This window comes from Salvelinus fontinalis, chromosome 4 (assembly GCF_029448725.1).
Source record: "Salvelinus fontinalis isolate EN_2023a chromosome 4, ASM2944872v1, whole genome shotgun sequence".
Lineage (NCBI taxonomy): Eukaryota > Metazoa > Chordata > Actinopteri > Salmoniformes > Salmonidae > Salvelinus > Salvelinus fontinalis.
In genome coordinates, this window is record NC_074668.1 from 15,489,331 (window position 1) to 15,503,107 (window position 13,777).

Below are 13,777 nucleotides of genomic sequence, written 5' to 3' on the forward strand. Positions count from 1 at the left end.
GGGCTAGCCATGCATGGCACACCTTAGTTCCACCTTTTTAATATTTATTCCTATATGTGTGTGTTAGACTTGCTGCCGCCAGGTGGAGCCAGATGACGGCAGGTAGCCTAGGCGTTAAGGGCGTTGAGCAATTCACTGAAAGCCACCAAATTTTTCCACCAAATATTGATTTCTGAAGTTAAAACATTAGCATTGTGTTGTTTAAAAATGAATATGAACTTATTTTCTTTGCATTATTCGAGGTCTGACAACATTGCATCTTTTTGGTTATTTTGACCAGTTGTCATTTTCTGCAAATAAATGCTCTAAATGACAATATTTTTATTTGGAATTTGGGAGAAATGTCCTCAGTAGTTTATAGATTAAAACAAACATTTTAATTTTACCCAAACACATACCTATACATAGTAAAACCAGAGAAACTGATACTTTTGCAGTGTATCAGAACAAACTTTATCTGACTCTTTGTAAACTGGAAACCACACACCCTGAGGCTGCATTCATCGTAGCTGGGGATTTTAACAAGGCTAATCTGAAAACAAAACTCCCTAAATTCCATCAGCATATCGATTGTGCTACCAGGGCTGGTAAAACCTTGGATCATTGTTATACTAACTTCCGCGACGCATATAACGCCCTCCTTTCGGAAAAGCTGACCACGACTCCATTTTGTTGCTTCCAGCCTACAAACAGAAACTAAAACAACAAGCTCCCTCGCTCAGGTCTGTTCAACGCTGGTCCGACCAATCTGATTCCACGCTTCAAGACTGCTTCGCTCACGTGGATTGGGATATGTTGCGCATTGCGTCCAACAACAATATTGACGAATACGCTGATTCGGTGAGCGAGTTCATTAGAAAGTGCATTGACGATGTCGTACCCACAGCAACGATTAAAACATTCCCAAACCAGAAACCGTGGATTGATGGCAGCATTCGCGTGAAACTGAAAGCGCGAACCACTGCTTTTAACCAGGGCAAGGTGACCGGAAACATGACCGAATACAAACAGTGTAGCTATTCTCTCCGCAAGGCAATCAAACAAGCTAAGTCCCAGTATAGAGACAAAGTAGAGTCGCAATTCAACAGCTCAGACACAAGAGGTATGTGGCAGGGTCTACAGTCAATCACGGATTACAAAAAGAAAACCAGCCCCGTCGCGGACCAGGATGTCTTGCTCCCAGACAGGCTAAATAACTTTTTTGCTCGCTTTGAGGACAATACAGCTCCACTGACACAGCCCGCTACCAAAACCTGCGGGCTCTCCTTCACTGTAGCCGAGGTGAGTAAAACATTTAAACGTGTTAACCCTCGCAAGGCTGCAGGCCCAGACGGCATTCCCAGCCGCGTCCTCAGAGCATGCGCAGACCAGCTGGCTGGTGTGTTTAAGGACATATTCAATCAATCCTTATCCCAGTCTGCTGTTCCCACATGCTTCAAGAGGGCCACCATTGTTCCTGTTCCCAAGAAAGCAAAGGTAACTGAGCTAAACGACTACCGCCCGTAGCACTCATTTCCGTCATCATGAAGTGCTTTGAGAGACTAGTCAAGGACCATATCACCTCCACCCTACCTGACACCCTAGACCCAATGCGTGGTACATTCTATCGAGTCTATCAAAGCCAGTGTTCTCACTAAACACCCACATTTGTATTTGTGTGGGAAATGTTTGCAGGCTATGGTTGCTGTTTGTATTTAATTGAACTTTAGGCCCATACGAAGACAAATCACACAACATAGGCTACCAAATAACCTTAGGCAAAAATACACGAAATAAAAGTCAAGTGGAAAATATTATAAATGTCTTGATCAATTATGAGTATCTAAACATATCGACTTTTGGACACTGATGCGCAGGAGAACCCCTAGCTGTCAATCAAGCAGGCGCGGTGAACGGATTATGACGCTCAAGCGTTCCAAATGACGCAACAATACAGTTCCAGAACAGAGAAAGTTAATGCCGAAGATGTTATTCGGTTAAACTCTAAAACTGCGCTTTGACAAGTGTGATTTGAGGTGAGTCAAATATTTACAAAAGTTTACAATACATTAACCATCCGCTAGCCTACTTAGCCTATAATTGTGTCATGGTAAGATACCACATGTGAACGTTAATGTATTTGAAATATGTTTTCTTTCTGACATTACCTAGCTAGCCTTATAAAACACAATTATTAATTATGGATTCGTTTTTTTCTGTTGCTATCAATCACTCTATCTGTATTTACTCTTCTGTCTGCCTGTCAGACTATCTGTCTGTCTGTGTACTGTCTAGCCAGCATATGCCAGAAAGATTCTTCACATAGGCTCAAGTCTCATAGAAGGAGTGCTGATCAATGATCAGTTCTGTCTTTTAAATCAAACTGAATACGTTTTGATGGACAGGAGGGGACCTGATCCTAGATCAGCACTCCTACCCTGAAACACTTTGAACACAATCCAGGTGTACTGTGATTATGAAGTTGTGATGAGGTATTATTATATTAGTCGTGCTGATGCATGATGGGTTGTAGGCTAGAGCTTGAGTACTGTAGTCTGAAGGCTGTTTCTGAATTCACTGACCTGGTGAGTAAATGTTGTGTACAATGGCACCATCTAGTGACAGAAACATAGAAACACACATTGTTGCTGAACGAAGGCATCTCTTTATTTTCCAAAAATAAAACTTGTAGACCTTTCCTGCAGTCTCTGAGGAGATGGACACCTCTTCTTCTTCTGGACGATCTCCGTCTCCTACTGGGACTGTCTTCTTACCCCCTCCTATCATGTGGAACAGTCTGTAAGTCATTCATCACGTAACCTAGCTCTGGTCCAGGGCATTATGTGCGGCTTGCTGAAGGAAGGCTCAGTGTCTGCAAGCTGTACCTAACGCCCTGGACCAGATCTACACATTACCCACCACTGGCCATCATGGACAGTCAACTCATCACATTCACGTACTGTAAGTCACAGTTGTGTGAGTTGTGTGATTAAAGGCAGTTTCATTGAGCAGATGTTGAATTATTATTGTAATATTGTAATAAATTGTCTGAGTTCACTTCCTAAATAATGTGTTGACATTCCTTTGCTCCCAGCTACAAGCAGGCAGAGATGGAGGTTCAGTTCCTGAGGGAAGAGAAGAAGACCAGTACAGAGAAGGAAGCCCACATGCTTGAGTTGAGGGGGAAGGATCGAACGATCCGAAACCAGAAGAAGGAGATGGACAGACTTCAAGTGTGCCTCTGGGAGGAGGAAAAGAAGAAGAGGAATGGTGGAACGGAGAAGGACGAGATGATTGAACAACTACAGTCTGAGACAGACCATCTCAGAGCCCTTTTGACAGATGAAAGGAGGAGAAGAAGAGTAGAAAGGGGTATTATGAAAGAGTGGAAGGCTGAGATCCTGAGACTGAAGGAGGCAGAGAGCCAGAGGGAGGCAGAGAGCCAGAGGGAGGCAGAGAGCCACAGGGAGGCAGAGAGCCACAGGGAGGCAGAGAGACAGAGGGAAGCAGAGAGAAAGAGGGAGGCAGAGAGAGCCACAGAATGGGAGGAGAAGCAGAGAAAAATGCAGGAGATCAACAGACTAAAACAACTGCTGGAGCTGCTGATGGTGGACCTACAACTGGCCCACGTAAGACATGTCATTGTTATTATTAAAAGGCAGTGTATATTCACCCAGCTGAAAATGAATGGCAGTAGACAGCTGTATGCTAATCCAATGTTAACTTTTATGCCTTTCCTAAACGTTAACCCTTACCTTAACCTCACTGAAACTATACCTAACCTTTACCATAACCCAACCCTAGGTCCTAAACCTAACCTTAATTTATCTCAACCCCTACGCCTTTCTTCTGCTGGTTGAATATCCACTTCCATATTAACGTCATTACTGTTATTGTTGTTGATAACTGTATCTGTGCAGGTTGTAAATAATTGCATTAGTGAAACATCATTTGTAGGAGTAATTTCTACAAGCATAAACATCAGAGGCAACATTGTTGTAACATCACACAAATTGCAATGGGAATTTCTCAAACCCCTAACTGAATGGGCAAGCTAGTTGTGTGTTTGTATTTGTACACATTTTGGACATAATTTATTCCATAAAATGTCTCATAATTTTTTCAAACTATGTCAATACATTAACTGACAATGAATTGTCCAGATGAATTGATCAAAATGACTCTGCTATTGATGTTGTCCAGTGTTTGATTCAATTACCTCGGTCTAAGTTGTATTTCTATGTATCATTCTCTGCAAATCCTTTGAAAGTATGTCTTGGTCAAAGATTATCACTAATTTAACCTTTTCCAATTAAGCAAGAGATAGAGAGATTGAGGATCAGGCAGAAAGTCATGGAGGATCAGCGACCAAGACTGGCCTGGAACAACAAACCTATTGAGACAGAAAGAGAGAGGGAAAGAGAGGAAGAAAGGGACAGAAAAGCAGAATTGGAAAGACAAGAAATGATTAAGAAAGTGAAACAGGCAGAAGAAACGATAAAAGTGTTAGAACGAGAGATTGAGAGATTGAAAGAGACTGAAAAGGAAATCATATTTGAAAGAGAAAGAGACATGCGTATTGCAGAGAATGAGAAAGTCAAACTGGTTAACGAAAAGGTGAAAGAGTTAGAGAGAGAGGTTGAGAGACTGAAAGAAGATATGACAACAAAAGAGATTCAATACAAAATCAAATTTGAAAGAGCGAAACAAGCGTATAGAAGACAGAATGAAAGAGTGAAACAGGTTAACCAAAATGTACTAGTGTTAGACAGAGAGGTTGCGAGAATGAAAGAAGAGATTAGATTGAAAGACGAGACTGAACCAGAGAGAACATTTGATAGAGACAGAGAGAGAGAAAAGGATTGGAGACGAAGTGAGGAGGAGATGAAAAATAGAGTGGAGAGAGAGATGGAGATGGAGACAGCCCTCATCAATGACAATAAGAAGTCTGAATTGGAGGAAGTCTTCAAGAAAATCAAGGAACAGCTGAAAGAATTAGAAAACATGGAAACAGACAAATATAAATGGAAACAGAACCAAATGGACATGGAGGAGAAGATGGAGGGTGAGAACAACAAACAGAAAGAGGTAGAAAGAAAGAGAATGGAGAAAATACCAAAACAGAGACAACAAGAAGATGAGAAGAAGAAAGAGATGGAGAGAGAAGAAGAGGAGAGACGCAAACAGAAGCAAATAGAGATGGAAGAGGAAGAACGAGAGAGGGAGAAAGAGAGACAGAGAGAGATCAAAAGGAAGAGAATGGCGAAGAGACAGAAAAATATGGAAAGAGAAGAGAGACAGAGAGAGATTGAAAGAGAGCATGAAGAAGAAAGAAGTAAACAGATGCAAATAGAGATGGAAGAGGAAGAAAGAGAGCGAGAGAAAGAGAGACAGAGAGAGATCAAAAGGAAGAGAATGGAGAAGAGACAGAAAAATATGGAAAGAGAAGAAGAGAGACAGCGAGAGATTGAAGAGATACACAGAGGACAACAACAAGAGGAGAGACAGAAACAAATGGAGAAAGATAAAGAAAGGGAGAAAGACAATGAGAATCAGAGAGAGATGGAATTAAAAGATCAGCAACAGAAAGAGATGGAGAAAGAAAAGATGATTATGAGAGAGAGGGAGGAAGCAGGAAGAAGAAAGGAGGGGCAGAAAAATATTTTGGGGGAAATTGAGGGACAGAATGAACTGGAGATAGAACAGGAGAGAGAGATAGAAGAAAGGCATGAAGTGATTAAGGAAGCAGAGGAAGAGTACAGGGAAAGAGAAGAGAGAGGAAAGGAAGTAAGCATGAAGAAACATGTAGTAGTTAATGTTAAAGCAAAAGCACGGGAAGTCTTCAATAGACGTAAAGAGAGAAGGTTAGAAGTGTTGAAGGGGGAACGAGAACACATAGAAAGAGGACAACAAATCAGGAGGGAGAAGGAGGAAAGACAGCTGGAGATGGAAAGAAAACAGGAGAGGGCAAGACAACAAGAGGAGCAGGATAAAAAACAAGAGATTGAAATTGCTAGACAGAAAGAAATGTTCAGACTAAGAGAGGAGGAGAGGCAGAGAGAGGAAGAGAGAGAAGAGGAGAGAAAGAGAGCCATTGAAGGCCATTTATCTTTAATCAGAGAGAGAGAGATAATAGAGGCAAAAAGAAGAGAGGAGATGGTGGAAGAGGAAAGAAGGGAGATCCTTGAAAAGCACAAGAGGGGTGACTTAGAGGAAGAGGAGAAGGAAGAAGACAAGGAGGACATTCTCCCACCTGACAAAAGTATCCGAAGGAGAGCTGTGGGCTGGATAAATAAGAAGTGGGAGGAGAGGAACCTCAAGAAGATCGAGAGAACCTATCAGAGAGAAGCTGAGGAGGGCTATAAGATCGTCCACATAGGTAAGACCTATTTTCCCTCTGCTTATGACATCATCCTCTTTAGTCTCCTCTACACACATCAGTTACACACCAGTCATCATGTTGCATCATTGTTTCAATATAAAACTACTGTCTAAAGAATATGTTAGCTGACATGGCTAATTGAGTGACTGACATAACAAGAAAAATACTGCTGATGTAACAACCACGTGTTTAAATGGTACCTTGTGTCATCTACTAGTCTAACTCTCAAGACTAAGTAGAGACCCAGATAGAGTTGTGTCATCTACTAGTCTAACTCTCAAGACTAAGTAGAGACCCAGAAAGAGTTCCTTAAAAACACACACAAAAACGTGTTTTGGGGGGATCCGGGGGCTACTAGTGGCGATCACATATGGGAATTATTGCTCTTTATTGACAAATTCCATGCCTTGCTCAACTGAAAAGAGTAAAGAATCATTGAGATCCAATTGTGTTTTCTATTCTTCATTCCCTGTGTCCATTACATTTAAGTTGATACCAGATCCCTAAGTTGAATGTGAACTCTACTTCTTCTCCCCTACCAGCCATCCCTGGACACACAAGGCTAACAGCCACCATGACACGGGCAGAGAGAGAGAGGGAGAAGAGGAAGGAGCTTTTGAAGGCTGAGAAGAGAAGGAAGAAGATGGAGGATTTTAATAAGCAGTGGAGAGAGCAGTCCCTGCTTAAAAAACAAACTCATCAGAAACTGATGGAGGAGAGGGGGAAGATGAAGGGACATTACCTGGAGCAGATGAATCTGGAGGCTGATGCTCAAATCCACACCCGCTGTCTAACCACCCAACACAGCCACGATTATCTGGAGACAACACAGCCCACTGGATCTGGAGATGGGCACCAGGAAAGGCCAAGGAGGCAACAGGCATGGGCAGAGAACCAGGAGGGGAGTTCAGAGAACCAGCAGGAGTGGCCAGAGAACCAACAGGGGGTGCCAGACAGCCAGCAGCTAGAAGCTCCAGAAGAGGCTGAAACATCAGAGCTAACCTCCAAGAACAAGAAAAGGCCAGGCATCTGGAAGAGAATTAAGATGGGGTAAAGAATGTTTAAACATCTATTCATGTTTTACACTGTTAATATATATGTTGTCCAAGTGTGAGCTATTATCCAAATGTGAGGGTTTAGTGTACATGAAACACACATGTAAATATATAGATACTTACGTGTCTCTGATGTCTTACAGCATTCCTGACCTGCTGTCTGCCTAGAGCTGGAACTCGAAGAAGCCACAGTTCCACTGAGGTTACGTTGGTCATTAAAAGTGTCGCCCAATAATTCCTCCTCCTCTTTAGGTCATCAAGCTACATTTCCTCCACAAAACATTAACATCTCCTCAAGCCAGCAAGTATACTATTTGTCAGGCAACAAACCCTCGAAGGTCAGTGACCCTCCTCCCCAGAGCAGAGGTTCTCATCTTTATCCTAATTAAATTAATCTCTGCTCACCACCTCTACTGTCCTAGAAAATATCCCCAAATGGACATGGTTTAAACAGAAGTCCTCCCCTCAGACCAATGGCTCCAAAAACCAGAGTTTCTCATCTTTATTCAAGTTGAACGCAACTCTGATCATTTCCACCACCTCACCTGTTAAGGGGAGGTCTGGGAGGAGGTCTGCAGGTAGACTGGACCGGACCGGTAGCAGCTAAGTTGCTGGCTCCATCCCCGGACAAAGCTGCTCAAGTCAGGCCAGTGATGTTTGACGATGTCATTTTTGTTATTAAAGTTTTACGTTTTAATAAAAGCATTTATTAAAAAAGCAATATTGTTGTTACGGTGTGGATTGTTTTGTTATTTATTAGAATTGAATCATCCAGTAGTCATGGTAGATGTTAGACTTTCAATGAGACACCTAACATTACATCAGTTTGCTACAATGTGTGACATGTTATATTAGAGAGGAGTCCTCTATACACATCTATTTTAGACCAGAGGAGAAATATCAGATTGAAATAGCTTCTCTAAGAATCTGAGGAGAGAGCAACAGTAGACGCATCGTTAGCTCTCCCACCTCCAGTTCAGTACTTGGGTCATTCCACCAGTTGAGTACCTTTTGGGGAGTGTAACTTTTATTTCACCTAATTCTAACATTCTGTCATAAAGAGCACATGTTCAACTGAATAAAACACATGTTTTCCCATCTCAAAAGTAAAAAATACATACTATAGCAAGTGCCTATTAAGTGCCAAATCAAGTGACAGGGTGGACTGTAACAGAGTTGACTATTTCATTTAGAATCAACCATAGATCCCCATGTGACAGGGGGAATGGAATGCAAGCTTACCAAACAAATGTAAATTGTTTCAACATTTCTAGACTGTCTATCTATAGGTAACAGGGTTGATGTGTTATAATTCACCCAGTGGTGATTGCAGCATGTACATCTTGGTGGGGAAAACTCCCCCAAAATGTTTTAGATGAATGCCAGCAAAGCCACTACACAACACAACACTAAACAATACATTAATTGCACTATAACTTTGACAAACGGTGCCCACAAACTGTTAGGGTCGACATAAAGCTGTCCCAACAGCAGAGCTTTCTTTTCAGCACCATGGAGTGAATCCTTTTTAAAAAACATAGCTGATATGGCTGACTTGCTTAAACAAATGTGGTTTCTACTGAAACTTGAGGGGACAACGAGTGGATAACAGGCAATCCATTATTTTGATTAAGACATTAATGAGAGAGCTAGGATGGACGTAGTCAATATATATAGTCTACATGTGCACCACCAAGTCAGAGCAGTAGGCTAAGTTATGAGAGGGGAAAGGCACAAAATTATTAGGGTGAGACACATGGGCTACTAACAGCTTACTACACAACATACACTTAGTATTACTTTCTTAGCTACAGTATACATATCTCCCTGGCATATTACATCATTTATAGAGCAGCACTCAATACACTTTTGGACTCACCTTGTTGTGCTGTGCTCTCTTGAACAGGAAGGTGTAGTGGCGGTTTGGCATCAAAGTCTGTCATTCTCTGAATTGACTTTACCTGAAAAATGCTTCCCTAAAACTTCAGTAGCTTCCACCCCATATTACTTTTATGAATAGAACAAACTGATATTGGTTCACAGACCTCTTCCCTCCAATCCACGGTAAATACGTTTTGACTTTTGGACATTACAAATTAAGTCAAATTGAAAACAGTATTGGTATTGTTGAATTAGGTTTTCATAATAGCAAGCTAGGACTGATGGTTTGGTTATCTAAACTAGCAAGTATGTTTGTTTGGTTACCAAGGCAACTACTGAAGCAAACTTGCTAGCTACTTCAGTGGATGTTGAACACATTTCTACCTGCAAATGAACACATTTCTACCGGCAAATGAACACATTTATACCGGCAAATGAACACATTTATACCGGCAAATGAACACATTTCTACCGGCAAATGTGTCAAATTATAGCCATGGTATTAAAGGGATAATCAACTCAGGGCTTTATGGGTTCTCTGGAAAATAATGCAAGTCCATGGAAGGTCAGTTCCACAGTGTTCATTATTTGCCATAGAACTCATAGTCCCTCATTGATTATCCCTTACATAACTTTATGAGCTGGATTTGCCTTTCTTTGCAACAGTGGAAGCTGCTGAGGAGGCGGTGACTCATAATAATGGTTGGAATGGAGTCAATGGAGTGGTATCAACCACATCAAAGATGGGGTTTCCATGTGGTTGATACCACTCAATTGACTTCATTCTAGACATTATTATGAGCTGTCCTCCCCTCATCAGCCTCCACTGCTTTGCAATTAGTCTGTTCGTTTTCAGTTGTTAGCATTTAGCTAACAGCGTCTATGTGAATTTGGTATCAGTTTGTGCTAATTTGTTAGCATTCTGGTAATAGATGCCCATAGGTTTTTCTTGTGTTTTTAGCACCCCCTCATGTGCTATGCCGGTAATACTGTAAATCCCAGAATGAGAGAAGGATGGTATGACAATATGAAAATCTGGAAACCGCCCAAGTTAGTCACCACAACTAGCAACCACAACTACCACACCTACCTATCACAACTACCACAACTACCTACTACAACTACCACTCCTACGTACAAATTCTACCACACCTACCTACCACACATATGTACCACAACTACCACACATACCTACCACAACTACCACACATATGTACCACAACTACCACACCTACCTACCAAAACTACCACACCTACCTACCAAAACTACTACACCAAACTACCACACCTACCATCATCACACCTACAAACCTACCATCACCAAATCGACCTAACACAACTACCACACCTACCTACCAAACTACCACATCTACCTACCACAACTACCACACCTACCTACCTACCACAACAACCACACCTACCATCAACACACCTACCAAACCTACTATCACCAAACCTACCACACCAACCATCACTACACCTGCCACACTTACCATCACCACACCTACAAACCTACCAAACCGACCTAACACAACTACCACACCTACGTACTACACCTACCTACCAAAACTACCACACATACCTACCACACCTACCACACCTGCCTACCACACCTGCCTACCACACCTACCATCACCATACCTACCATTTCTATCATCACCACACCTACCAAATGTACCTACCACAACTACCATCACACCAACCACACCTTACATCACCACAATTAACATACCTACCATCACCACATATATCAAACCTACCATCACCAAACACACCACAACTACCATCACACCTCACATCACCACAACTACCATCACCAAACACACCACAACTACCATCCCGAAACCTACCACACCTACCTTCACCAAACCAAGCATCACCACACCTGTCACACCTACCATCACCACAGCTACCACACCTACCATCACCACACCCACCAAACCTACCTACCTACCACAACTACCATACCTACCTACCACACCTACCATCACCACACCTACCATCACCATATCTACTATTTCTGGGAGTATGTTAATGAAGGCTTTTCAGCTGTTGAACTATGGCAATGTCGAACTAAGTTCTAAATCTTTCTTTTAGTCAACAAGTGATGAGCCAGAGCATCCAATCAACGCCACTGCAGCTGCTCTACCCACCACCCCCACTGCTCTCCCTCCACAAGCAACCTCATCCTCTTCTCCTGTTCAACTCATTTGCCGCCACACTAGAAAGGACTGTACATACATACATACCCCTGTGCCCATCTAATTGCAATATGACCCATCCAAGTCCTCAGCTGGATGCCTAAAATGAGAGAAATGTAAACAAGATGCTATAGTTGTGTGTGTATGTGGTTTGAGTTTGAAAAAAAGACATGAGTGTGATGTGCCCCTCTGTTTTAGTGTTGAAATGCCATGAATGGAAGATGACAAAGGAGATAGTGATGAGGGTGAGAGCATATAGTATGAAAATAAAGACCCCTTGGGATCTAAAATGAGTGTGGGGGCCCTCTTGTGTCTCCTTTTTGTCCGTTCGAGGATACTACAGTCACCCCTGGTGGAGGATCTTGGAACACTGCTTGATGAAGGTTGATGAAAACCTTCAACGGTGAGGGTGCTATGTTGCGTGTTATCTTGAATACCAATCAGCTGTTTGAGAACAGAATGAACTGGTGTAACCTTAACAGGTTGAACTTGTTGAGTACACTCTTCGCAAAAGGGTTTCCAACAGGGTTCTTGGCTGTCACCAAAAGAAAATCCTTTTTGGTTCCAGGTAGAACCCTCTGTGGAATGGAGCCCAAAAGTGTTCTACCTAGGCACAGAAGGGTTTCTACCTGGAACCAAAAAGGGTTCTCCTATGGGGACAGCGGAATAATCCTTTTATGTTGTAGAAAGCACCTTGTTTTTAGTGTAGGCCTATATTGCAGTGGTGGTTCAGTGGTTTTCTGTAATAAAATAACTGGTTCATTGGTGGTGGGGAGTTAAGGTCATCTGAAATAATATGAAACATCCCCACTTTTATCCCACATTTACAAGCAGACAAAGTAACCTCCTATGTCTGCTGAGGCATGTGTGATCACTCAACATTGACAGGACCGACAGAAAAGACATGCTCACATGCAAACAAAAGATAACATGTGTCTAGCTTGCACAGTTAGGCAATTATTAAGAGACTAGATACAAACAGCTAATCCTGGCTACCAATGTTCTAGCATTAATTTATTGAGGCAAGCAGATCAGAGATGTCAAGGTTGTACCCAAGCACATGCCATGTGTTTTTATTTTACCTTGATTAACTAGGCAAGTCAGTTAAGAACAAATTTATATTTTCAATGACAGCCTAGGAACAGTGGGTTAACTGCCTTGTTCAGGGGCAGAACGACAGATTTTTACCTTGTCAGCTCAGGGTTTTAATCTTCCAACCTTTGCAGTTGCTAGTCCAATGCTCTATTTTTGATGTTTTATTTGGTTTGATATCTTATGGAGCCAACCCTTGTATCATTTTCTAGGCCTCCCAGGTATTTGCATTTAAAGTAATGTATATGATTACTGCTGCTAGGGGGAGCTGTAACGTCAATGGGGAGCGTTAGTGAGATCGTGAGGTCTTAGAGGTTTCTTCTTCAATCTTGGAGAATGTCTACTACTGAAAACTAATAACGTTTCTTCGTCTCATCATTTGACCCTATTAATTCAGTTACGTAATGTGCAAAAGTGCAATATGACTCTGAAAATATTGAGGTAACATGGTTAACTACATAGTCCATGAGTTTGGTCAATTAAAGAGAGTTTTAACAGAGTGATAAACTGGTTGGTATTTTCCCCATTGTAAGTAATGGAGGTTGGCTAGGTTGCTAATGGTTTACATGTAAGAGAAGGGATCAAGATGGCGTCTGAACTTTCTGTACTTTTTCTCAACAAAGTTTAAGATCCTATTTGTTTTATTTTCTATCAACAAAGACTCAGTTTAGTTCAGGTAATATATGTAAGTATGTGATGTCACGATAAAATGTGTTAATATTTCTACAAAAATATAATTTAACAGTTTGCTAACTTGATGCTAACCACATTTAGCTTATCTAAGCGCTAGCTAGCTCTAGGCTAGTTGATTTCAGTCAATGTTAGCTTTCATGTTAGTGGTTTATAATGTAATGGTTGTAGCACCGTTTAGCACAGGCCTCCAGTAATTTATAGCTTTTTCCAAATTGACACTGATAGTACAGTATATAATATATACAGTATACAGTATACAGTATACAGTATACAGTATACAATATATAATGTGAATGTGTAAATGTGTGGTGATAGTTTTTTAACCAGAGACCTTTTAATATTTTGATACTGGAATATGAAATGTGGAGATGTAATGCAACAATAGAGTTGTAATGGATACTTGGTTTTGACAACCAAAAAGATTAACAAAAGAGAACAGTATTTTAATACATATTGGAGAATGCCTACTACTGAACACTAGGAACGTTTCTCCA

General features: G+C 41.4%; 1 protein-coding gene and 1 long non-coding RNA gene across 5 annotated transcripts; one reads left to right on the forward strand and one right to left on the reverse strand.

Moving 5' to 3' along the window:
* The first annotated feature begins 666 nt into the window (after positions 1–666).
* Positions 667–8,137, forward strand: LOC129853144 (trichohyalin-like). 4 transcript variants are annotated; one of them, XM_055918874.1, is made up of 6 exons: positions 667–1,281; positions 2,672–2,778; positions 3,074–3,608; positions 4,297–6,358; positions 6,904–7,411; positions 7,560–8,137. In XM_055918874.1, the coding sequence occupies exons 1-6, from the start codon at positions 793–795 to the stop codon at positions 7,582–7,584; spliced, it is 3,726 nt and encodes a 1,241-aa protein (XP_055774849.1). In that variant the 5' UTR covers positions 667–792; the 3' UTR covers positions 7,585–8,137. The 4 variants fall into 4 exon arrangements, with proteins under 4 accessions (XP_055774849.1, XP_055774852.1, XP_055774850.1 ...); XM_055918877.1 differs by having other exon boundaries at positions 1,193–1,281; positions 2,685–2,778; XM_055918875.1 differs by lacking the exon at positions 667–1,281 and adding an exon at positions 1,288–2,015.
* Positions 2,671–10,014, reverse strand: LOC129853148 (uncharacterized). Its single transcript, XR_008759085.1, has 4 exons — positions 9,296–10,014; positions 7,540–7,586; positions 7,104–7,390; positions 2,671–2,759 (listed from the first exon to the last, which is right to left on the reverse strand). It is a non-coding gene; the product is annotated as an uncharacterized LOC129853148 (long non-coding RNA).
* Between the last annotated feature and the right edge of the window lie 3,763 nt (positions 10,015–13,777).

Bases quoted from the DNA above. Each gene is read 5' to 3' on its own strand.
- LOC129853144 (XM_055918874.1), top strand. From the start codon at position 793: ATGTTGCGCATTGCGTCCAACAACAATATTGACGAATACGCTGATTCG. The intron at 2,779-3,073 runs GTAAGTCATTCA...CTTTGCTCCCAG, and splicing joins CCTATCATGTGGAACAGTCT to CTACAAGCAGGCAGAGATGG. The intron at 7,412-7,559 runs GTAAAGAATGTT...GATGTCTTACAG, and splicing joins TGGAAGAGAATTAAGATGGG to CATTCCTGACCTGCTGTCTG.